The following is a 24,220-nucleotide window of genomic DNA, read 5'->3' as shown; positions in this document are numbered from 1 at the left end:
CTTGTTAACAAAAAGTTACATAATACATTTCTTTTGGCGACTTAGGCCTCGTTTGGGAACCCTCTCGTTTAATCAAAAAATCAAAAAATTATTAAAAAAGTTAAAAAGTCAACAATTCATATCAAAAAGTTAAAGATTCTCTTTGTTCTTTACTTTTTGCACGTCTTTTCGTAAATAGCTAAAAAATTATCCCAAACATACTAGTTTTTTTTAGCTCATATTTTAGTCAAATAGTCAAAACGTTACTAAATTATCCTGTTCCCAAACGAGGCCTTAGTGCCGCTTTGGCAACAAATAAAAAAGTTGCGTTTTTCCAAACCTTCCCAAAATGCCAAACCTTTCCAAAACGCCAAACCTCCCGTTTGGGAAGACTCAAAAAAGCCACTTAAAAATTTACCAAACTACCCTCTGGAACATTATAATTAATTAATTCAAAAAAGTGTTTTTAATTAAAAAATAAAGATATTTTGGTCATTTTAGAGTGATGTGACACTTTTAAAAAATATTAAACCAAAAGTCAAAAAAGTCAACTTTTTACTAACTTCCCAAATCACTCTCAAAAAAGTAAAAAAACTTGATAAAAAGTCAAAAACCAACTTTTTATCAACTTCCCAAAGAAAAAAGCTACGTTTGTAGCTTGTTTGTTAAAAAAAGTTAGGTTGGCTTTTTTAGCAAGGAGTCACTTGGCAAATTTAAAAAAATCACTTATAAAATTACAATTATATCCTTTATGTTTTTTTATATCTTTACATGGGTGAAAATATAATTTTTTTACATTGGGTAGGGATAGTTTAGTCATTTTATTGTGATGTGATATCATAAATAAATATTAATAAAAAAATCCAAAAGCAGCTTTTTATCAACTTCCCAAATTATTTTTCTAAAAAAGCCAAAAGTTTAGTTAAAAATCAAAAATTAACTTTTAACTATCTTCTCAAAACACCCCATTGAAGCCCTCGTTTAGGAACAGACTAATTTAGTAACTTTTTGGCTATTTGGCTAAAAAGGTAGGTAAAAAAAACTTGTATGTTTGGGATGATTTTTTGACTAATTACGAAAAGATGTGGCAAAAGTAGAGAAAAAAGAGAATCTTTGACTTTTTTGTATGAGTTGTTGACTTTTTGACTAATTAACTAAAATAGTCCCTTGCCAAACATATCTATTTCAAAAAAATCATTCCACACCCATAAAAAAGTCAAAAGGCCAAAAAAATTACTAAAAAATACAAGTTATTAGACGGACACTCAATAAAATTTTAAGTTGGAGATTCTAAGGAAATAAAAACAAAAACAAAAAAATAAAATGAAACAAGGCCTAAGAGATGGAAAAAGAAAAAGAATTCTTTTTTTTAGGGAATGTGTAATCTTCACGTAAATTGGGCTTGATGGCCCGTTAGAGTCAGTTCGTTGATCTAATAATACTTGCCCTAAGAGGCTGAAACTATGAACGAAGCACTGAAACCTCTTGGGCTTTGTCTATGGACCAGGCTACTCCAGTTAAGCCCTTCTTTCTTACTAGCCGGTCCAATGGACTGGACTTCTTTACCAATAAATCATATTCTATCTTTCAACAATAAAATTAGCATTATAAAAATATTTATTAAAAATTTATAATTTAATTACGTATGCTTTGAACATCATATTTCAACACAAATAAATAAAAATTTACCAAAAAAAAAAAAAAACGAGTAAAAAATAAATGAATAGGTATGTATATTACGCAATCTATTCACTTTCTTCACATTTTCATTAAAAAAATATAAATTGGAAGTAGTGCTTTTGGAATAGTTTGCGAAAACTATTTTTTATTCTACAATAGAGATTTAACACAGAGATAAAAATTTGTTGAAAATCTTGTAAATTTATTTCTGCATAAAAATAAAACACAACATTTCATTGTTATTATACTTGATCTGACACAGAGATAAAAATCTGTAAACGAGTAACAAATTTTTATTGTAATAACATATACTAAATTATACTTGATCTGAAGATTTAGCTGAGCTATAAAGATTTAAGAATAAAATACAAAGTATCGAATTTGAGTCATCTTAAAACCATTGAAAACTTAGGCACCGTTTAGCAAGACAAGTTTGGGCTAAATTAATTACTACCGGCCAAAAAAGGCAAAATTAGCCATTACTAGACAAAAGAGATTCACATGCTTACACACAACCCAAGCCATGGTGAATTTACCAAACTACCCCATTCCACTATGATTCACACTAACATCGCCTCACCACACATACAACACTAAAAATTTCTAGGGCACACAAACACGATGAAGCGAAGGAGGCGATTCGCCAACACTAAACGGCGACGACATCTCGCGAAGCATTTTGCAAAAATAAAAAAAATAAAAAATATAAAGAAAAAAAAATCGAAAATTATCATTTGCCACGTCATTTTAAAAAAACCTTTTCCAAATAATAAAACAAAAAAAAAGACATAAAAATAAAACCGAAATTAGCACGAATTCCACGTCATTTAAAATAAAAAACATGAAAAAGCCTTTTTCCAAAAAAAATAAAATAAATAAATTAAAAAAAAGAAAAAAGACAATAAAATAAAACTGAAATTAGCATTTTCCACATAAACTTTTTTTATAAAAAACATGAAAAAGCCTTTTATGGGAAAAAAAAAATAATACAAAAGAATAAAAAAAATCAAATGACCAAAAAAAGGGGTAAATTTTAATTTTGCACGTCATTAAAAAAACCATAAGAAAGTCTTATAAAACAAAACAAATTAAAAAAAGAAGAAGAAGAAGGTTGACGTATCGGCCTCAGCCGGCTAGCAGTGCCTAACTTTTACTGCAAGGGCAGTTGGATAATTTAACATGTAATAAAAAAGTTTATCCCAAATTAAGTTTTTTAATTCCAAATTACAATAATTAAAAAAATTAAAAAATTAAAAAGTCAATTTACTTTTCAAACGAACCCTTGTTAAGTTCGAGCGTTCAGATTTAATGAAGATGCACTAAAAAATGTAAAAAAATAATAGAAGGGTAAGGCAATATCCAATTCAATTTCTTATCTTTTATTAAATTTAAATATAATGAAAATTTAATGAAAAGGATATTCTAATTGTTTAATCAAATTGATATTAAAGGTTAGTTTGGCATAAACTAAATAATATAAAAAGTCAAAAAGTCACTATCCTATTTAAGTTACATCATTTTATTTAAATCACATCACCTTTCTAACACATCAAATCAAATCCAACCCAAACCCAATCCCTATAGGTTAATAAGTCAAAAAGTGTACTTTTTTAGAACATCCCAAACTAACCCTAAATTAAGGAAGAGAAGAAAGCATTCAGCCTTTTATTAATTTTTACAAATAGTTGTTATTAGATGATCCGTTGGACGATCAAATTTTGGTTTAATAAATTAAAAATTTATTCTAAATCAGATGATCAGCCAAATTGAATGAAAATCTTAATTTTATTGAAGTACATGTTGTCTTGTTTGGGAACAGACTAATTTAGTAATTTTTTGACTATTTGGATAAAATATGAGTTAAAAAAAATTAGTATGTTTGGGATGATTTTTTAGTTTTTTACGAAAAAATATATAAAAAATAGAGAGAAAAAAAAAATCTTTAATTTTTTAGTATGAATTATTGATTTTTTAACTTTTTGACTAAAAATAAGGTTACCAAACGAGGCCTAAATAAATTTTTTTATAAAATTTTGCTCAAATTTAATCAAAGATTGGTTGAAAAGATGGTCTGACTATTGCAAAAATAGCCGAAAAATATGCACACATCTATAAAATACAGATGAAGATAAATATATGTTTCTGGGAAGCTAAAGAAGAGGGGGCTCTGATAGACGGAGGTTATCTACCTGCGAGTCGGGGACTGAGCGGCTCGAGGAAGAGAGAGAAAGTGGATAGAGAGAAAGAGAGAGAGAGAGAGCTAGGGTTTTTCCAAACAATCAGAGGTGAGTGAGTGTATAATCTCCTTACAATCGCTGTCTATTTATTTTTCTAGGTTTTCTTTCTCAAAAACCCCCCAAAAGAGAAAAGAAATCTTAGGAAATGGTGAGTTTATTTTGGTATATGATGATGATGATGATGTTTGTGTGTGAGAAAGAGATGTGTCTGTTCTATGCAGGGGTCGAGTGTGAGAGTTCTATTATAGAGAGGGAAGTGAGATCGAGAGCGACGAAGAGGAGAGACAACTTGAGGGGTGTGAAAGTCACCGATTTCCTCGAATATGTCAGATAGAAAGCTTGTGGTATGTCTCCCTCTGCCTCTCGAATGGCGATGTGTTTTTGTATCTATCTATGCTTGTAATGTGTTTTTGTATGAATTGTAGGTTTTGGGTATCCCATGGGATATCGATACGGATGGTTTGAAGGACTATATGACCAAATTTGGGGAATTGGAGGATTGTATTGTGATGAAGGTCCGTCTTCCCTTATATTCTACTAATTGTTCCAAAAGACACAATTTTTATGGCATTTAACTTGTTTACATCAATGTTGTGTTTTTGATTTGCTGAGAAACCATGAAGAAAGCATTTTTATTTCGGGGGAAAGGAAATCACAGAGAGATGTCTTTTTGCTTGTGGATAATTGGGTCACCATTGAGATTGGATGATGACTTTATTTATTGTTGAGAAATTACTTAACTTGAATGAGTGAAGTTGCTGTTTTTGATTTGCTGTTTTTTTTTTTTTTGTTTATGTTACTAAAGACATTCATTTCCTTTGTCTTATGCTGTAGGAGCGGTCATCTGGTCGTTCTCGTGGTTTTGGATATGTAACATTTGCATCAGTTGATGATGCTAAGGTGACTCCATGTTATCTTTTTATTTTCTTCAGTCAATATCATCACAGTTCTTGAATAGTATGGTAATTTTACACTGGTTTTCATGCCTTCCTTTTCTTGTGGTTGTATGTCAGCTTTTCAATTATTTTTGTTGAGAATTTTCCACCTACATAACATCAGTTTTTCTGTTTTCATATGAGAATATCTCATGCCAAACTCTCTCTCTCTCTCTCTCTCTCTCTCTAAACAGAATGCATTGTCCAGTGAGCACTTTCTTGGAAATAGAATTCTGGAAGTAAAAGTAGCCACACCAAAGGTTGTGTTCTAATATCATATATCAGTTTTGCAATTTTCCATTGCGATCTCCACATATCACTGGTCCTTTTATTTACGTTTAATAATATTGGAATTTTGCAGTTATTGATTTTATTTGGTAATTATATGTATATTTTTCGCAACTATTTATGTTAGGAGGAGATGAGAGCACCATCAAAGAAAGTCACCAGGATATTTGTGGCCAGGATCCCACCATCTGTGACAGAAGCAGCTTTCCGAAGGTAATTGTGGTTTTTGTGGAACTTGTTTTAGTTCATTGTGCTACGTATTTTTAGCATTATTCATGAGCTTTTATGAGGTTTGAACTTTTATATATTTTCCTTGCAGTTATTTTGAGCAGTATGGTGAGATAACTGATCTATACATGCCGAAGGTCTCTCTCTCTCTCAAACACACACACAATGCAGACAACATTTTTAATTACATCTATATGTGCAAAATTTTTTATTTAGTCATTATTCTTTGAATGTATTGGTAGTTAGTACTGATACAATACGTTTTGGGGATGTAAGTTATGTTTATTTTATTTAGTGGTATCATTTTACAGGATCCAAGTACCAAAGGGCATCGTGGAATTGGGTTCATCACTTTTGCAAGTGCTGGTCAGTCCTGCAATTTGCCTCTTGGCAACTTATATTTCTTATTTTGCTTGATCCAATGGACTATATTTTTTGTGTCATTTGTTTGTTAGGTTTCACAATAATAAATTTAGGGATTGTTTGGGATGACCTAAGTAAGTGCACTTTTTGTCTTTTTATGAAAAGATGTGCAGAAAAGTAGAGAGGTGATGTGATGGAACAAAGATAAAGAGATAAAAAGATGGATTATTTTGCAATTGCCAAACTTGGCCTTATTTCAGCTTTGTGAATTTTGGGGTAAAGGTAATTAGAGGGAAGGGTGAGCATAGTGATTACATAAATAAAAAAAGGGTTTGGTGGTGGGTGGATACCTTATGGTGAGTTCTTCTGTTGGGAGGGATGTGTTTGTGTAGCTGTGTTTCTGCACTACATCTAATGATATTGTGGCTCTTATCAAGGGATTGAAGTTTTTTTCTTTTGCTTTCTTTGTCTCGCGTATTTTCTTCTAAGATGCATAGTATGATCAGAATATTTCTATAGTACAATCATTGGAAAAAAAAATAGGATTTTTAATTGTGGATGCTTCTTTGAATATCGAGTTTGTGGAATTTGCGGCAGGGTGGCTTTGTTGTCTCTTCTATTGTTCATTCTTATCATGTTGGTTTTTAGTAGAATGGTTGATAGAGCGGTTCAAGGTGGTTTACACAAATGTTTTGAGATTGACAGCTTGGTGGGTCTTCTCTTGCGGTATTGAGGCACAACAGTTAGGTTGGCTTTGGTTTGTAATCCTTGTCCTTGAGGCAGTGTTTTGGTTGAAGATTATTTTGGGGAAATTGTCTAACTCCGGTTGGGGAGGTGCCTCACACGGGGGGGCTTTGCAGAATATTCTTGGTTGCAAGGTGGAGATGTATTTGTTGCATTTGGGTTTATCTATAGGGTCTTCTTTTAATCCTTCTTATGTTTGGAATTCTTTAGGTGTTTCCCTAGGGAGGTGGGGAATCTTATGTCATCTTGGAGAGGGGTGAGAGTTGGCATGAGGAAGGTTTAGGGGTTGCTCCCTTTGGTATTAATGTGTTTTGTGTGGGTAGAAAGAATTAAAAAGACTTTTAGCAGCAAAGAAGAGCCAATTTGGCGATTAAAGAGTTTCTTTTTGTCAGTTTTGTGTAGTTGGTTTATTGGTTTTTGGGATGGTTCATCCATACTTGAACCAATTTCGAAATTTCTAGAGATTTTCTAGTAGGATTTACAGTTTTGCTATTGTATTATTTGGGTTGTGAACTGCATTAGTGCCTCTTTTTCACTGAAATTTATTTATTTATCAAAAAAAGGTGGGATTGGTATCTCTCCCCCCCTCCCCTTTTTTTTTTTCACATTTGAGCCTTACACTCGGAAAGAATCAATTGTTCTAAAGAATTGAATCCTTCAATCACTTATGACTGTTAGTGTCATACAAACAAATTCTTCCCTTCCACACAATGCGCGGGCACACACACAACTACAACAACAAACCAAAAAAAAACACTACATGAAAGAGGGAAAGCATTTTGATATTGAGAATAAGGTCATGAATTATGGTCATGAATCTCATGATAAGTTGCTTATAAAAAATATCATGTTCAGTTTAGTTGAAACAATATATTTGGTAGGGATGCAACTCCAGCAGTCTCAATTTGAGTAACCTGAGCCCATTCAGATTCTTTATTGATCTTGGACATCTTTTTTTGTTGCCCTTTTCATTCTCTAAGACTCTTTAAATGGAGTTTGGTCTCAAGAGCTCACTATCAACCATCCATGACACTATCCCATCTTTTGCCATGTTGAACATGATCACATGTTGTCCTAGAACTACCCTCCACAAACTTGAACATCTTTGTTTTCCGTGAAGCCATCTCTTTTAATCTTGCAAAAAACCCGCTTTGTTTTTCTGTAAAGGCATCTCTCTAAACATGTTCTCTACTTGTAGGCATATATGAATAGGCATATATATATGTATATATATTTGTTTATCAATTATTATTTATATAGATTTTTAGTTGTTGATGTTAATACATTCTTTTTTTATGAAAATTTTGAAAAATGTGTTCCCTTCCCCGTATTTCTTTGACACTGAAAATAACTCTCTGTAGGGTATGTAGCAAGTCAACCCAAGAAAGGATATGTGTGTGTATTTAACCTATGAACTTTTATTCGTTCAGACGATGACTTGATTAATGATATTAATCATCTATTTTTTTGTTGCCAGAATCGGTGGACAATCTGATGGCTGAAAGTCATGAATTGGGAGGATCCACTATTGTTGTGGACCGAGCAACACCCAAGGCAATTTACAACATTACTGGCCTCTTCACTTTGTATTTTTCTTTTGTTATTTGCCAATATAATTTGCAAACCTGCAATATCTTAGACATTACCTACATTTGTGTCATATTTTAGAATGCTACAGTGTCTCAAAGTGCCATATTTTGAGAGACCCGCTTCAGCAGTGCACATGTTAATTTTTAGCACGATTCAATTCTACTATACAATGCAATTGGATGTACCTAATTATATGTATTCGTAGTGTCTTTAAATTAGATTTTTATTTTAAAAAATTATAATCCAATAATTAATATTTTTAAAAAAACTTCAATTCATTAACTTACTTCAAACTTAAATTAAATAAATTAAATCAAATATGAGGGTTAGTATTTGGATGGAATGTCTTTGAATTGTATTTTGAATTAATATTATTAATTTTAATATGATGGTTAGTAATTTTTAAAAACAATATTAATTATATGACGTGACATTTTGGGGAGCAATATAGTAAATTTAAGGATGTTAATGGGCTAATATTCATCGTGCTAAAATTTGGCACGATGGATAGCAGACTGCTGGAGTATGTTTTTGTGTCCATTGTGCCAAAATTTAACAATAGCATGATGAATAGCACACCAACGGAGTTTCCTCTTATCGTGTCAATTTTAACAGTTAGTTGACCTTGTGCATTTGTGGTCTAAGCAAGTGCTCTGCGGTTTATTTACCACTTAATATTATGTTCTCAGGAGGATGACTTCAGACCAGTAAGCCGAATGACACAGGGCGGATATGGTGCATATAATGCTTATATATCTGCGGCAACTAGATATGCAGCTCTAGGGGCTCCCACCTTATATGATCATCCGGGCTCTATTTATGGAAGTAAGTTCCTTTCCTCATATGTGCTCATACAATTTGTGAAAATGCCAGAATGCTTTCATGTTTATCTGTTTGGTGTATTAGGAGGGGAATCCACTCGTGGAGGAATGGGCAAAAAGATTTTTGTTGGCAGGCTTCCTCAGGAGGCTACAACTGATGATCTTCGCCAGTACTTTGGTCGATTTGGCCGAATTTTAGATGTTTATATTCCAAAGGTAAATTTTGTTTATGGTACAACGGATGGTTGGATTGTTGATAATCTATAAAACATCAATGTGTTTACTGGATGTAGGATCCTAAGAGAACTGGCCACAGAGGTTTTGGTTTTGTGACCTTTGCAGAAGATGGTGTTGCAGATCGCGTCTCTCGAAGGTCTCATGAGATTTGTGGACAGCAGGTATTAGTGGAAGGTCTATTATCTTTTGTGTTGGTTATCATCAGTTTTATGTTCTTGATATTAAAACCCCTTTGGAAGAATAGAATGGTAAGATTCTATTTGTTTTTTAATTATTTTGGTGGGGGCAGGGGGAAGGTCAACAGTTTGTCTTTTCAATTATTCAGAAATTTATTAAAAAAAATCCAAAAGCTTGTAGAATCTAAATGAGTCTATGGAATGCTCCTTTTGACGAAGTTCTGGACATTTGTTTCCTTGAGTGGGAAGTTGTGTTTTGCTTTGATGTTTATTTTTGTCAAATATTTTCAGACTCTTCAGAAGGTCCTGTAACCCATCTGATATAATTGAAAGTAAAATGTCACAAGAACTCATGATTTTTTGAAGCACTGATACGTTGTTCCGTTTGGCCTCCATAGTGCATTATATGGAATTAAGCTGCTACTATTTATCAAAATATATTTTTCTAAAGTCTATGGAGGATTTGGTTGGGACAGACCCAGACTATAGGAGTATATGTTCACCCACTGCAAATTGTCTCGTTCTCTTACTGTCCTGTTCTGGGAGGCCAGGCATATTTTAATTTGTTTGAACATGAAGAATTCTTTGAATGATAGAAAATGGTTAAGAAATGGTGACCCATCCCCTAGGGGGATGTACCCATGTCAGACACGGGCACAGAGACACATCTGTCTCCTTTGTTTATATATTTTTCTTGTCTGACATGTGCGCGCGTTGGGGGGGGGAATTTATTTGCCAATCATTTATGATGACTGAAGATGAAAAAGACAGATAGACCTAGTCAGACACAGAAGAAAAAGATGACAGTGCAAACAGTCACACATCGCAATATCGCCTACCGAGAACCCCAGTGGTGTTTTCCCCTTTGCTGATCTCCTCTGGCCGGTGGTGAACCACCTCCAGCATGTTCTACTCAGCCCTTGCTTACATTGGTCTTATAGCTCTTCAAATGTGAAGGGCTTCTGGCATGTTCTTTTTCCTTTCTTTTTTGGAAATAAAATAAAAGCAGGTCTAACAAATAAAATAAAAAAACTTATTGTTGTTTATTTTAATTTATTGATATTATGATTATGTATAATAAATATTTTTTACTGTGTTGTGTTTAGCATTTTTTGACAGTTACCATGTCATATCAGTCCTTTTCTGGGTGCTTCTTAGCTGACAGATGTCTAGTAATGCTTTATAAGGCAAAACAATTTTTTCCTTTTTGGTATGTAACTCGCGGCTTGACCTACCTAGATGGTAACTGGAACGATAATTTTACAATATATTAATATAATATCTTTATGCCAAGTGTTTTTATCCCTTTTTTTGTGGATGCTTCAGCTGTGAAACTGCCAATAAAATATGTTATGCTTGATCTGTTAAAATTTTGTGTGCTTGTAATGTAGTTGCTGTGGGATATTGACTTTATTAATGAAATGTTGTCTTTTTCTAATTGTTGGTTATGGAAACTTGCTTTGAAGGTTGCAATAGATTCGGCTACACCTGTTGATGATACTGGTCCCAGTGGAAACATTATGATGGATAATGCTGAACTGTATGGGGGTTATGGAGGTCCTATGCGTACTTATGGGCGGATGTATGGAACCATGGATTTTGACAATGTGAGTATTAGAAAATGCAAAACATAGTCTTCATTTCAATTTGGGCAAAGTACAATTTGCCCCCTAAATCATGGGGCATTGTCACTTTGGTACCCCTTCAACTGAAAATTGCTACTTCTGATTTGTTTCAATCTCAACATTTTGTTATGAAAAGAGAATGGAAAAGTAGTATATGAGCTGTACATGTCAATGACAAAAATGTTTAGTCAAGACGTGGTTTACATGCATATATGTATTTTTCTCACATATGAGGGGGAAGAAAATGTACATAGCTCTCACATATACCCAAATGAGCATTTTGATCATAAAATTGTTATAGGTAGCTAGCTCACATGCCATTTTTTGGTCCTATTTCATAACAAAATCTTAATAGAAGGTTGAGATTGAAACAAATTGAAAGATCAAATGTGTAAAATGTAGCAATTTTTAGTTGAGGTGTGCAAAGTGATAATGGCCCATAGTTGAAGTGTGTAATATGTAGTTTACCTTTTTAATTTGAGAGTTCTTGACCCTTTCATTCTCTTTCCTCTCCCTTTTGTGAGGGCCTTCTTTTTCTTCAGTTGCTGTTTGTCTTCTGAACCTAGTTTATGTGTCCCGAATGTGTTATATATGGGCTTTTCATGTCTGTCCTATTTCCTTCTGAAGTTTATTTTGGTAAAAAATTGGGAACTAAAATTTGGGGATTTATCATATGCATATATACTTTTGTTTTGCAGTGGAGTTATGGCATGGGTGGAGGGAGACCTTCACGCGGAGATTTGAGGTATCGGCCTTACTAGAGATATGAGCAAGCAGCAATGGCCTTGAAAATAATCAGAGCATTGCCTCTAAAGAAGTTCTTTGGTATTCAACAGAATGTTGTGGCATTTGTCAAACATGTTTTGCTTAAATTATCAGAGAAACCATTGAATCTTTTTTTACATTTTAATGATTTGGTGTATGATGCAACTTCTTGACTTGGTAGATCAAAAACTTTGTATGATGAACACATTGCAGTGGTTTGATAGCTTGCAGTTGGCCCTTGATTATAGTTTTTTCTCCAGTCCATTTAATCCCCTCAATGGTAAGCACATTTCTTTGCTTTTGATTAGATTATGTTTGAACGTTAAATTTATGGAAGAGGTAGAAAAGGGAACCTCTCTCTCTCTCTCTCTCTCTCCTTTCACAAATAACTTGATAAATTTAAGATCCAAATACAGTACAAGTGCTCCTATGTGATAGAATTGGATAAATAATTGACAAACACAATCCCTGGTAGTTCAGTTCACTCTACAGAAAATTTCAATATACACCATTTATGCTGTTTGTATATATATGTTGTATACATAAACGCTGTTTGTATATAAAATTTGTTTCTGCTGTAGTATTTGAACAATGGAGGGGTGAACAGGTTTTTTTTTTTTTTTTCTTGGTTTGGTTTTGTTTTGTTTTTGTTCTGTTAACAATTTTTGATAGTTGCTTGTGATTTTTGGGTAAATATGGTAAAGTAGCCCAGTCTACTTTTTGATGTTTAAAATGGTCAAGGTCTTGCCCCAAACTCAACAAGAAGCCCGTAAAGAAGCATCTTATTGAGGCAGCATAATTTGCAGTGTTGGACTTCTACAAATGGACAGACATGCACGGCATAACAAAGTGAACCTGCCAGGGACCCTAACAGATAAATATAGGGGGTGCCCAACAGGAAAACCGGTCCAAATTATCAGTTTGATCTAATTTTTGTTATTTTTTATTTTGATTTTGATTATCAAAATGGTAGAACCGCTCGAATCCGTTTAGTTTTCAGTTTTAAAACTTTTGTTACCGTTTTGAATTGAATTATGATATATTTGTTTGGGCACTCACACTAGAGGTCCGTTTATAAAATTGTTGGGCCAATAGGCCCAATCTTAAAAAAATTTGGCTGTTCAAATGCAGTTATTTGTACACATCATCTATATGTCCCACTATCCATTTAAATGTATAAATGTGTTACCTATTTATGTAACTATCTCTACACGTGTTACCTATATATTCACTTATTTTTTCAGTATCGCTTATCTATTTAACTCATTGTCACCGGTTGTCGCTATTGACAATTTTTTTAGCGTTGATGAATTTCTCGGCAACTTTTAAATTTGTATCATTTTCATCAAATAAGATTAATCCTTAGACCTAATGCCTAACGCACCATTTAACTTGAATTTACGAGCAAATTTTCCTATTTGTTTATTAGTTTTTAATATTTTTGTATGTAAAGTAAGATTTAAACACTAATGTTCATGGTGAAACTGGCAAAGTCTAATCAATTTAGCTAAATTAATTGTTATTAGATTGTTTACTTTTATAAAAATTATATAATATTTATTGTTACATAAAATTTTTAGAATTGTAGAATTGAACCAGACTAAATTAGTTTCTAGAGAATTGAATTAAACTGATTTTTATGGTTCAATTCTGGTCCGATTACATTAGTTAACGGTTTGGTTAAGGTTTTAATTTTTCTAAAATCGTAGGGACTAATTCGATTCTTGATTGACTTTAAAATTAGACTAATCTGATCAAAAACATCCCCAAATAAAGAAGATACAAACAAATATACCCAATCAAACTATATAAGCTAGATACATATATACACATATTCATGTGAGAAATAGTGACGCATATAGTCTTTCAACCAGACGCATCCTTCCTTGAGTGTCCGATTATTCATTGTCGTCCCTTGATGTCAAATGTGTGGTCGCTATCCATATGATCCAAAACTTTGGAATTTTTTAATTTTTTGTTAGGCTGGCAAGCCAGGCTATCAGGTGGACACCGAGGGGCAACCTCTCATGGCCCATTGGGTTGGATCGATGAGCGGGTCGGACTTCTAATCTTAGGCCCAATCCAAGTCTCATTCAAGTTATCCAACATTTTAAAAGATATTGGGCACAAACTTTCAAATCAAATGATAATTTTTAACCACTATCTCCATAATAGTTTTAGTTGCACGTTATTTACTCATGATAGTGAGTACTAGCATATATATGTACATAGAAGTTTAGGACAAGTTTACGGCTTAGATATTTCGATATCATGCCCTTGATTAGGAAAAAATGGACCCCAGTGTCTTCACAAGCCACTTTGTCCTTAAAACTACAGACACTTGTAACGAGTGAAGAGCTAAGCTCCATACACAGCTCATCTTAAAAACAAAAAATAAATAAATAAAAAAGCTCCATACCCAGACGGATTGTCCATCATGTACCCAAACAGATCCACCCTGGGGGATCCATCCAACAGCCACGAGCCACGTGGATTTGCCATGCATTTTGGGGCAATATCTCGTGAACTGTTTCTTAGAGCATCCACAATGGACATACTAAGGAAAGTGTTAGTGTCAGTTGGTAAGTTTTAGCTAGCAAGGTTTGTTGTTTGATGCTGCAGTGGATTGGTTAGTGTGTGTGTTAGTGGTATGCGTTAAAACGTTTGTTATCTGCAGCTATGGTTTTAGCTAGCGGAGGGGAGTGTGTTTGTGTTCTTACGGGTTGACCGGCCGGTTGACCGGTCAACGGCAAATTTATTTATTTTTTATTATTATTATTTTTTTTACTTGTTGGGATTTTTTTTTGGACTTGAAATTTAATTTTGGGCTTGAAATTTTTGATAAAACTAAATTATTTATTTATTTATTTTATTTATTATGTATATATATATATATATATATTTAACACACATCTTAACACATCCATTGCACCACTACTCACTCTCTAAAATTAACAAACTCTTAACACACTTTAACACATATTTTTGGGTTCCACTTTTATCACTTTTTGTCATATAAGAGCATCTCCAGCAAGGATAGTTAAAATAGCTATTCAAAATTTCACTTTACTATTTTAGCTAGTCATTTTTTTAATATATACTCCAACAAGGCTATCTACTTTAGCTATCTTCTATTAAAATATTCTTATACTTTAATTACCTTCTTTCCAATCTAAAAAAAAAAAAAAACTAACTTCTTTCAAATTATTATTTTTTTCATTCTTTTAAATATAATTATATTTTTGTGAAAGTTACATTTTTCTACTATTGTATTTTTCAAATGGTCATATTTTTTCAACGGTCATATTTTTTCAAATTTTTACAACGGTTATATTTTTATACTTTTCCATTATAAATAAGACATTTCCTATCATTTGATCTTACCCTCAACTCAATTTTCTACTTCATCCAAACTTCCATATCTCTCCTATGGCTTCTAATTCTCTTTATGATATGCTTGTAAATGACTCTGACTTCTCTGAATCTGATGATGATTTGGAGATGCTCAAAGCTGTTACTATGGATGAAGAACTACTAGATAGCGAGATAGGATCAAGTTCATGTCGTGGTTCTGTTCGAGGTCGTAAAGTCATTCATCGTGATCATATTCAAGGTCATGAAAGGCTTTTTCTTGACTATTTTGCTGAATTGCCTATATATCCTCCTAAGCTATTTCGAAGGAGGTTTCGGATGAAGCGTTCACTTTTTCTTCGAATTCAAGCTGCAGTAGAAGCGCACGATCCATACTTTCTCCACAAAAAAAATTGTGCTGGAAAGCTTGGTTTGTCTTCTCTTCAGAAGATAACTGTTGCACTTGGGATGCTTGCTTATGGAGTAGCCGCTGATTTTATGGACGAATATGTGAGAATTGAAGAAAGCACTGCAATAGAAAGCTTAAAATATTTTGTTAAAGAGTTGTTGATATTTTTTCCAATGAGTATTTGAGGTCACCAAACAACAATGACATCGCTAAACTATTAGCGGTTGGTGTAAGTCGTGGATTTTCTGGAATGCTGGGGAGCATTGATTGTATGCATTGGAAATGGAAAAATTGTCCGACTACGTTGAAAGGTATGTATACTGGTCACATTCATGAACCAACAATTATTTTGGAAGCTGTTGCATCATATGATCTTTGGATTTGGCATGCGTTTTTTAGATTGCCTGGGTCTCATAATGATATCAACGTGCTAGAAAGGTCTTTTGTATTTACCAAACTTGCTTAAGGGCGTGCTCCTGCAGTCAATTACACTATCAATGGTAATGAATATACAATGGGATACTATCTCGCCGATGGTACATATCCACAATGGTCAACATTTGTGAAAACAATTCTTTCTCCTCAAGGAAATAAGAAAAAACTTTTTGCTGCAGCTTAAGAGGCGACAAGAAAAGATGTAGAACGTGCATTTGGAGTGCTTCAAGCACGATTTGCAATTGTGCGTCGACCGACACGTTTTTGGAATACTAAAATGCTTAAATATATTATGAAGGCGTGCATAATTCTACATAATATGATCATTGAGGATGAGCGGGATGACAATGGAGTAAAACACTTCAATTATGATCAAATCGATGACAGTCCCCATGTAACAGTGTTACAGGAGAGAACTACTGAACTTATGGAATTCATTTAATGTCATCATAACATTAGAGACAGGCAAACACATTCTCATCTCCAATCGGACCTTGTCGAACACTTGTGGCAATTACACAGCGAGTTGCAAAAGTTTTAAATTTGAAGTTTCATTTTATGTAGTATGCTATTAGTTTTGAATGTAATCAGTATATGCTTTTAATTTATGTGTAATTTTATAATTCTATATGCCTTTTAATTATATGGTTATCATTTTAATTCTATATGCCTTTTAATTATATGGTTTTCACTTTAATTATATGCCTTATATATATATATATATATATATATATATATATAATTAGCAATGTAGAGAAAATACAGCACAAAATAGCAGCAAAAATACCAACAAAATAGTAGCAAAAACACCACAAAAATAGCAACAAAACAGCAGCAAAATCAGTTCAAAAACATGTAGCAGATTTACACTTCACTATTTTGCCAAGTTTACATGTATTTTCCTTCAAATTTCCACTCATTCTTGGGCAACATTATATTCCAATTCAAATTTCCACTCCAGTCAACGGATTTACAATGGTCAAACTATTTGATTCTCTCCAGTCAACAGATTTACAGTTAGTTCTCACAATGCTTTCAAGGTTTAACTTCAATCCATCTTTATAAATGTTGAGATTAATTCATGTTAAAAGTTATGTTTCATCATGCACCATAAATGTTACTTATCAGAAATAACTACTGAAGTGTTATTACTGTTATGTGATAGTTTAAAAATACCCTTCAATTTGACCAAATATACACCAGAAACATGAATTTGATTCTTTCATGGCTTCATTCCATTCCAATTTAGGAAACCAAAATTATACTAATACCAAAATTATACTAAACCAAAATTGTGTTGGAGGCGTGAAAGAACTGGCATTTTTTAACCAATCTATCTCTATCGCACAAGCCAACATATTTTAACCAACTGAAACAATATTTATACTGACTTGAAAAAGTGATCAACTGAACATTAAATGCAATAGCTGCAGTTGCATTAGAAGAATCAAGAAATTGGGCAACAGTTGAAAAGTTCATTTATAAACTGAGCCAAAGCATTACGCACTTTATTCCGGTGAACACAATTTTTTCCAATTTAATATATGCTCACTTGATCCAACAATATTGGAGGCATCCTACCCATTAACTTGTAGTTTGATTTACAGTAGAAGGAAACAACAGATAAGGTACCACAGGTCAAGAGGACAGGAGTAAGACCAAGTGTATCATCTTATTATTATTATTTTTTTCTAATGACAAGTAAATCGCTAAGTGTTTTATCTTATCAAAATTTATAATAAGATTCCACTCCAGCAAAGGGAAAATGCAAGTATTAGGCTACCAGTCTAGGAAGAGATATTCAAAGTAAATTACCTTGTTGCCGTCCAGAAATTGGGGAGAGATGTCTATCTCAAAACTTTCAGAAAGTTTGAAATAGAGGACAAGGCTCAAGCCCTCGCCATCACTATCACCAAGGAACATTGGAGCAGGATAATTAGGCAACTGCGACAAAATACAATAAGCCAATAAATAAATGATGAGAAACTGCTCAGTAGCCAAACTTTGAATTTAAACTAATGAAGTTTAATATCTATATTCCACCAGAACAACATGGCATACATGTGCAAAGTAACTAGTGTAAATAGAAAATACATAAATGAACAAGAGATGTGAAAATAAAACCTGAATATTGATAATTAAGAGCGGAGCTAGATTACTATCTGCCTTGACAGAAGGAAGGTCAAGGTGTTGGGCAATGTGGTTTACCTTTCTTGGGCACACAAATAAATCAACATCAATTGGAATATAAGGGTTGTATTAGTATAATTTTATATTTATACATCAACCCTGCATTGGCATCCTAAAACTATAAATCTTTTACATATATACATCAATCCATTTCATTATGATTCTGCCTAACCACCAAACTACACCTCAAGCTTAAACACATCACTCCTCTCCAATATCATCTTTGATGATCATTCATCAATGCTCAAGCTAAACCACAATTAATCAATTAGTACTAGTTGTTGCCCCATCTCAACCACAACCTACTTTTGGATTCAAAAGCTAAGAACAAGTAACACTTAGTACTTACATTAAACAGCGGCAAAATAGCCCAAAAACAGCTGCAAAATAGTAACAAAAACAGATTAGAAAACAGGCCAAAAAAGGCAGCAACATAGCACAAAGAGCAGCAGAACAACACAACACAAACAGCATCAGATTAGACAACTAAGTTTTAGACTACTTGCTTTAGGAAACATAGTTTTGAGTGTGTAATTTGGGTCTCTGTTCTGTTGAGGTGGAGGTGTTTCATCTCCACTTCTATTTTGTACCATGTTTTCATTATCTAACACTCTTTCTAAGGTGGTAGTACTAATTTGGTAATTGCTTGCTTTTGGGTTTTGCCTAAAGTTTGTGGCTAAGAGTTGGTGATGCTGATGCTGATGCTGATGCTGATGCTGATGCTGATGTATAACTGAAGCAGGTTTTTTTGTTTAATAATAGCAATCAACCTGCAAATTGTTCAATTACACTCAACTATCATTAATTTAGCTCATTTCGAAGTCCAGTCAGGTTTATTCATTAAAATTTGTCTAAATATATGAATTTGTTTCCTCAGATTGCCTAATATTTTTTTATCAGCATATAGAAAAACAAATTAAGGACATTTTAGGTTGCACATGCACCAAACATATGGAATTTATGTTTAAAGTGTTCTGTCTATGGAAAGCATTTAAAGTGAATTTATGCTTAAGAGAATTTATGTCATGTGGAATTCATGACATAAGAGAATTTAGGTTGCACATGCACCAAATATAAGAGAATTTATGTTTAAAGTGTTTTGTCTATGGAATTTATGTCAATAGAAAGCATATGAAACAAACAAAAATGACAATCTATATGAAAGCATATGAAACAAAACAAACAGAAAGCATAAACTGGGTACAATTTACAATCTATATTCTAATAGAAATTACAACAAATATATGGTGTGCAATACAAATACATAGACAAACAAACATAAATGACAAAATTTATTACCTCCCTTGAGCAAAAAGTTTGAGAAAAAGATAGAGAGGATGAGAGAGTTTGTGAGATTTGGAATGCTTTCTCTATGGATTTGTTGGGGAGGTACTGATACAACTTTTAGTGCCAAAATAAGGAAAAAAATTTACCGCCAAAAACAAATAAAAAATTAGAAGGTCCATGAACAGTATCTCACTTGTCCTGGCGAGGTACTGTAGCTCACAACCATCTTAGTGATGCTTGAGCGAGTCTGCTGGAGCCATCTTTTAACCTTCCAAGCTCGCTTCTATGGCTGAAAGCACAAAATGACTATACTACTGGAGATGCTCTAACACACACTTTAACACACTTTTTTAGCTATTCCATTGTGGATGCCCTTAGCTCGTAATCAATGGTCGGTTCTATTTACTAGTCACTCTTTTAGTTTTGAATTTTTTAAGTAGTTGAGTTTTTGAATTTTTTTTATTTTTCATATTTCTGATTAGTTTTTTATTTTTATTTTTTATATTTAAGTCAAAAAAAATTTATTTTTTAGATGTACCTAATCTAAATTTATTTAAAAAATAAAATCAATAAATAAGAAAATGTATTGAATTTTTAAAAAAAATTTGACAATTTTTGTACTTTTTAAATATCTAGATTAAGTAGATCTAAAATGTAAAATAGTTTGATTAAAATATTTTTGACTAATCAGTAGTTTGTCTCTTATAACAATTTGAATTGTGTTAATTTTACTTTTAAATTTTTTATATTGCGCTAATTTGTCCAATTGATAATATTTTTTAAAAAATTTAGAAGAAATCAAGACACACATTAGTCAATTCACTCTCATTGGTTTCCAATTTTAATGAACTATTTTGTAATTAATTTATATTCTTAGTAGATGTTATGAATTAGATTAAATTGATATGTTAAGAAAAAAATTTGATATAATTAAAATTAAAATGATCAAATTGATAAAAAAAAATAAATTACAGAAATCACAAATATAATAGTTATATATAAATATTATAAAAATATAGGATTCCCAAAAGCCAGCATTTTGACAAATGATTGAAGGGATCGGGTGTCGCCCCAGAATTCGCTCTAGAAGCAAATTATGCTACTTTTATTAGATTCGTTCTTTACTGTATTTACAATAATTGTACTTAAAAAAAAAAAAAAAAAAGAGAGAGAGAAAAAAAAGAAGATAATTGTGTTCTTATTCATGTAGTGTCTTTTTGAATTGTATTCAACTTATTTGGTTTGGATTTTTGAAATTCAGTTTTTAGAAATTTATTTATTTATTTTTTACTGAATTTTTTAATATTTTAAACATTTTTTTAAATTTTTTTTAGATATATCTAACATGAATATACTTAGAAAGTATAATATTTGTGAAAAAAACTGTAAAAAAATTTACTAAATACCAAAAATATAAAAAAATATATGAAAATTCAGTATATTTTTTGTATTCTTGTGTATTTATTAATTTTTAAAATATTTTACGTTTTGGATACATCTAAGTGGGGTGTATCTAAAAAAATATAAAAAATTACTTCAAATTTTAAAAATATTCACTAAAAATTAAAAAAAATATATAAAAAATAAAAAACTCAATTTTCAAAAAATTGAATTCAGAAAATTGAAACCAAACATACTGATTGTTATTAGAATTTGTATAAGAATTATTTTAATATTAACTTAATTTGTTTTTGTTTTTATTTTTTTGTGGTGTCATTTTTTATCTCTGTTCAATTTGTTGTCATCCTAACAGGCTTTTCTTGTATGGCCCATAGCAGAAGATCATGTTGTTCCAATAATTCTAACCTCTCTTGCTGACACCAGTGAGATCAACGCGGCCGTGAGATCTTTGATTATTTTTGCATCATTTTAGTTAAAAATATCAAGTATATTGTTAAGTAATCAATTATTTCAAAATTTTAACCTATTAGAAAATTAACCCAACAATGTATATCAAGTTAATTAACATATAAAGCAAAATTTAAAATTTTCTCCCCCAGATTTACTCTAAAATAATAAATGAAAAATATATAATAAAAGGGGGTTTGAGAAAGGATTGATGTACACAGCCTTAATTAAAGGGTAAATTATACTAACCTCCCTTCTTAAAGTTTAGAAAAAATACAAGTTCATAATTTTGGCATAATTATACCGATATATTCTTTTTAGTAAAGCTAAAGTTACTGGAACCAATGCAGATAATGTTAAAATACAAAAAATAAATAAGATAAAATATATATTTCAGTATAAATGTGATTACAACATTTTTTTTTTTTTACTTATATTACTAATGAATTTCTAATAAAAAAAAAAGAGTTAAATATTTTGTGAATTAAAATTTTTAGAAAATTTAATATAATTATATCAAATTTGTAAAACTAAATTTATTTGCTTCAATTAAAAGAGTTTTTGTAATTGGATGCTGGCTTTTCTAGTGGGCCCTCCTCTCTCTTTCACAACTTTTGTGGCTTTTGTTATGGGTGGGTATAGAACTTGAGCCGTTCCTTGGATCCTGTTTACTAATGAAGCTTTGGAAGATGGTAGAGTAGGTGTGTAAAGTTAGCAAATACTTCCCTTAAAAGAAAAGTGAAAGAAAGTTAGATGCATGAATTATTAAAGTTAGCAAATGCATGTGACTTTTTTTACTTACATATGTGAACAAAAATGATTGGTGGCCCTAAAAAATTTGCCCCTAATGCCCCTAATTTCTAATTTTGGAAACTGTTTTTTTTTTCTTTCTTTTTTCCTTTTTTTTTTTTTTTTTTTTTTACCTTAAACGGAATTTCGGGGCATTCGAGCCCCGAAACGTCGGGCCCTCAATCACTGCGCCATATGTGAAATAAAACATGATGGATGAATTATTACTTCATACCATCACATTGATTAATTTGACTGAGGCTTTATTTATTTTTATTTTATTTTATTTTATTTTGAGTTAGAAGGCATCTTGATGAATTACATAACAATATTAATTTTAAAAATAAAAAACCCAAACAAAAAAGGGGAACGAAAAGAAAAAAACTTTAGTCTAATTGCGTTCGGTGATTATCATGCGCTATGGAGTATAAGTTCAAATTTTATTATTTGTGTAAAAAAGAAAATTAGCATAAGGTCTCTTGCCATAGTTGATTACTTTTGTAAATTATTTAATGCATTAAGGTCTTTCAAAACAATTTATTTACGACATGAAATTAATCCATGTTTTAAATATGATTGCTTTTTGTAATAAATTGTCCCTACCACCTGAGGGGTTATAATCATGCTGGGACTCCAGTGGGGGCGACCCCAGCACCGCCACCTCCATGTGGGGGACTCCAAGTGGTAGAAGAAAAAAAAAAAAAAACAAAACAAAAAGTTATGGACCAATCAAAAAACAGTGGGGGTCGTGGGGGTCTCATGCATTTTCTCAGGGGTTATTTGACATTTAGGCCATGTTTGTTTGGACGGACTGGATTAACATTCCCATGACTAATAGTCTTAAGACTACGAATCCGTTGGATTATGTATCTTATCTTAACTAATAGTCAAGTTTAAAATAATTAATCCGTACTTCAATTGTTTAACCAAACATCGGATTAATAATTTTATTGGACTATTAGTCCAATCCCAAGCTCATGTCCACCCAAACAAACATGGCCTTAAAGTTGTATGTGAATAGGTTTGGATAAAATTTATTTAACGAGAACTACAAGTAGGGGAGAGAATGAGAAAAAAATAACCCATACATGGAGGGCTGCAAGTGACACTTACATCCTTACAACCTTTTATTTGCACTCCACTACAAACATACTTGCACCCCTATGTGTAAGTAATTTTTTTCCCTTCTCCCACCTGCATTTAATTCTTCCATTTATCTATTTAGTAATAAAGAAATTTATTTATTCATTGTTTAAACTTAGGTTTAAGCAATTTATCAACTGAGGAATTTCTCTATTACAAATCAAAAAAACAAAAAATAAAATTGAGTTGCCGTATGAAGAAAATTTGTAATTGTGGCATTCAAACTTCAAATTAACTTTGAGATTGTTCTTCAATTTTGAGCCATTTTTTACTTTAATTTTAATCTCATGTAACTTTTCAAGATCTGGACATGAGAAACATTTGTAAAAAAATAATTGTTTCAAAAAACTTGCGTTTCAATAGGAAGTCAAAGAGTTGCCCCTCCCCCCTTAAAAAAAATTAAAAAAAAAAGTTGTCCCTACTTCCTTAAGTTCCGACCTATGATCCACTTTTATGCTTGCTTGTTTTCATATTTCAGATAATACTTTTCAGAAAATTTTATTTTCTTATTTTTCGTGTTTTTTTGTTTTTACTGATTTTTTTTAATATTTTAAGCAATTGTTTTTACTTTTTAGACACACCTAACATAAATATACCTAAAAAGTTAAAAAATTGTAAAAAAAATCTTTTAAAAATTCACTAAATACCAAAAATATAAAAAAATACAAGAATTTAGTACATTTTTTTGTATTTCTATGTATTTATTAATTTTTAAAAATATTTTTTCACAAATTTTTACTTTTTAGATGCATCTAACTAGGTGCATCTAAAAAAGTAAAAAAAAATTAAAAAATATTCACTAAAAATAAAAGAATACAAAAATCAAAAAATTTAATTTTCAAAAAATTTAATTCAGAAAACTCAAACCAAACAACGTGTGGTTTCTCTAATGGTGGTCAATAGAAGTGAGGTAACAGAGAAATTTGTAATAGTGCATTTTTATGAGGGCATTTTGGTCATTAAATAAGACTGTTGTTGGTGGACCTTTTCCTAGAAAATCTGATTTGAGAGTCTCATTCGTCTGGAAATTCTATACAAAAATGCTATAACACACCCTCCCTTCTCGGGGAAAAATTATTAAATATTTTTAAAATATTAAG

General features: G+C 31.8%; 1 protein-coding gene across 2 annotated transcripts; it reads left to right on the top strand.

Annotated features, from left to right (window-relative positions):
• Positions 1-3,704: 3,704 nt before the first annotated feature.
• Positions 3,705-11,913, top strand: LOC114260485 (RNA-binding (RRM/RBD/RNP motifs) family protein). Of its 2 annotated transcripts, none has more exons than XM_028200629.2 (14): positions 3,705-3,944; positions 4,118-4,240; positions 4,322-4,411; positions 4,731-4,796; positions 5,026-5,091; positions 5,247-5,332; positions 5,439-5,484; positions 5,659-5,713; positions 7,932-8,008; positions 8,734-8,869; positions 8,951-9,081; positions 9,159-9,263; positions 10,745-10,885; positions 11,602-11,913. In XM_028200629.2, exons 2-14 carry the CDS (start codon positions 4,220-4,222, stop codon positions 11,662-11,664), a joined length of 1,083 nt encoding a protein of 360 aa, XP_028056430.2. In that variant the 5' UTR covers positions 3,705-3,944; positions 4,118-4,219; the 3' UTR covers positions 11,665-11,913. The 2 variants fall into 2 exon arrangements, with proteins under 2 accessions (XP_028056430.2, XP_028056431.2); XM_028200630.2 differs by having other exon boundaries at positions 3,778-4,044.
• The last annotated feature ends 12,307 nt before the right edge of the window (positions 11,914-24,220 follow it).

This window comes from Camellia sinensis, chromosome 4 (assembly GCF_055761805.1).
Source record: "Camellia sinensis isolate YWXY chromosome 4, ASM5576180v1, whole genome shotgun sequence".
NCBI classification, from domain to species: Eukaryota; Viridiplantae; Streptophyta; class Magnoliopsida; order Ericales; family Theaceae; genus Camellia; species Camellia sinensis.
This window is presented reverse-complemented; position numbering and strand designations above follow the sequence as displayed.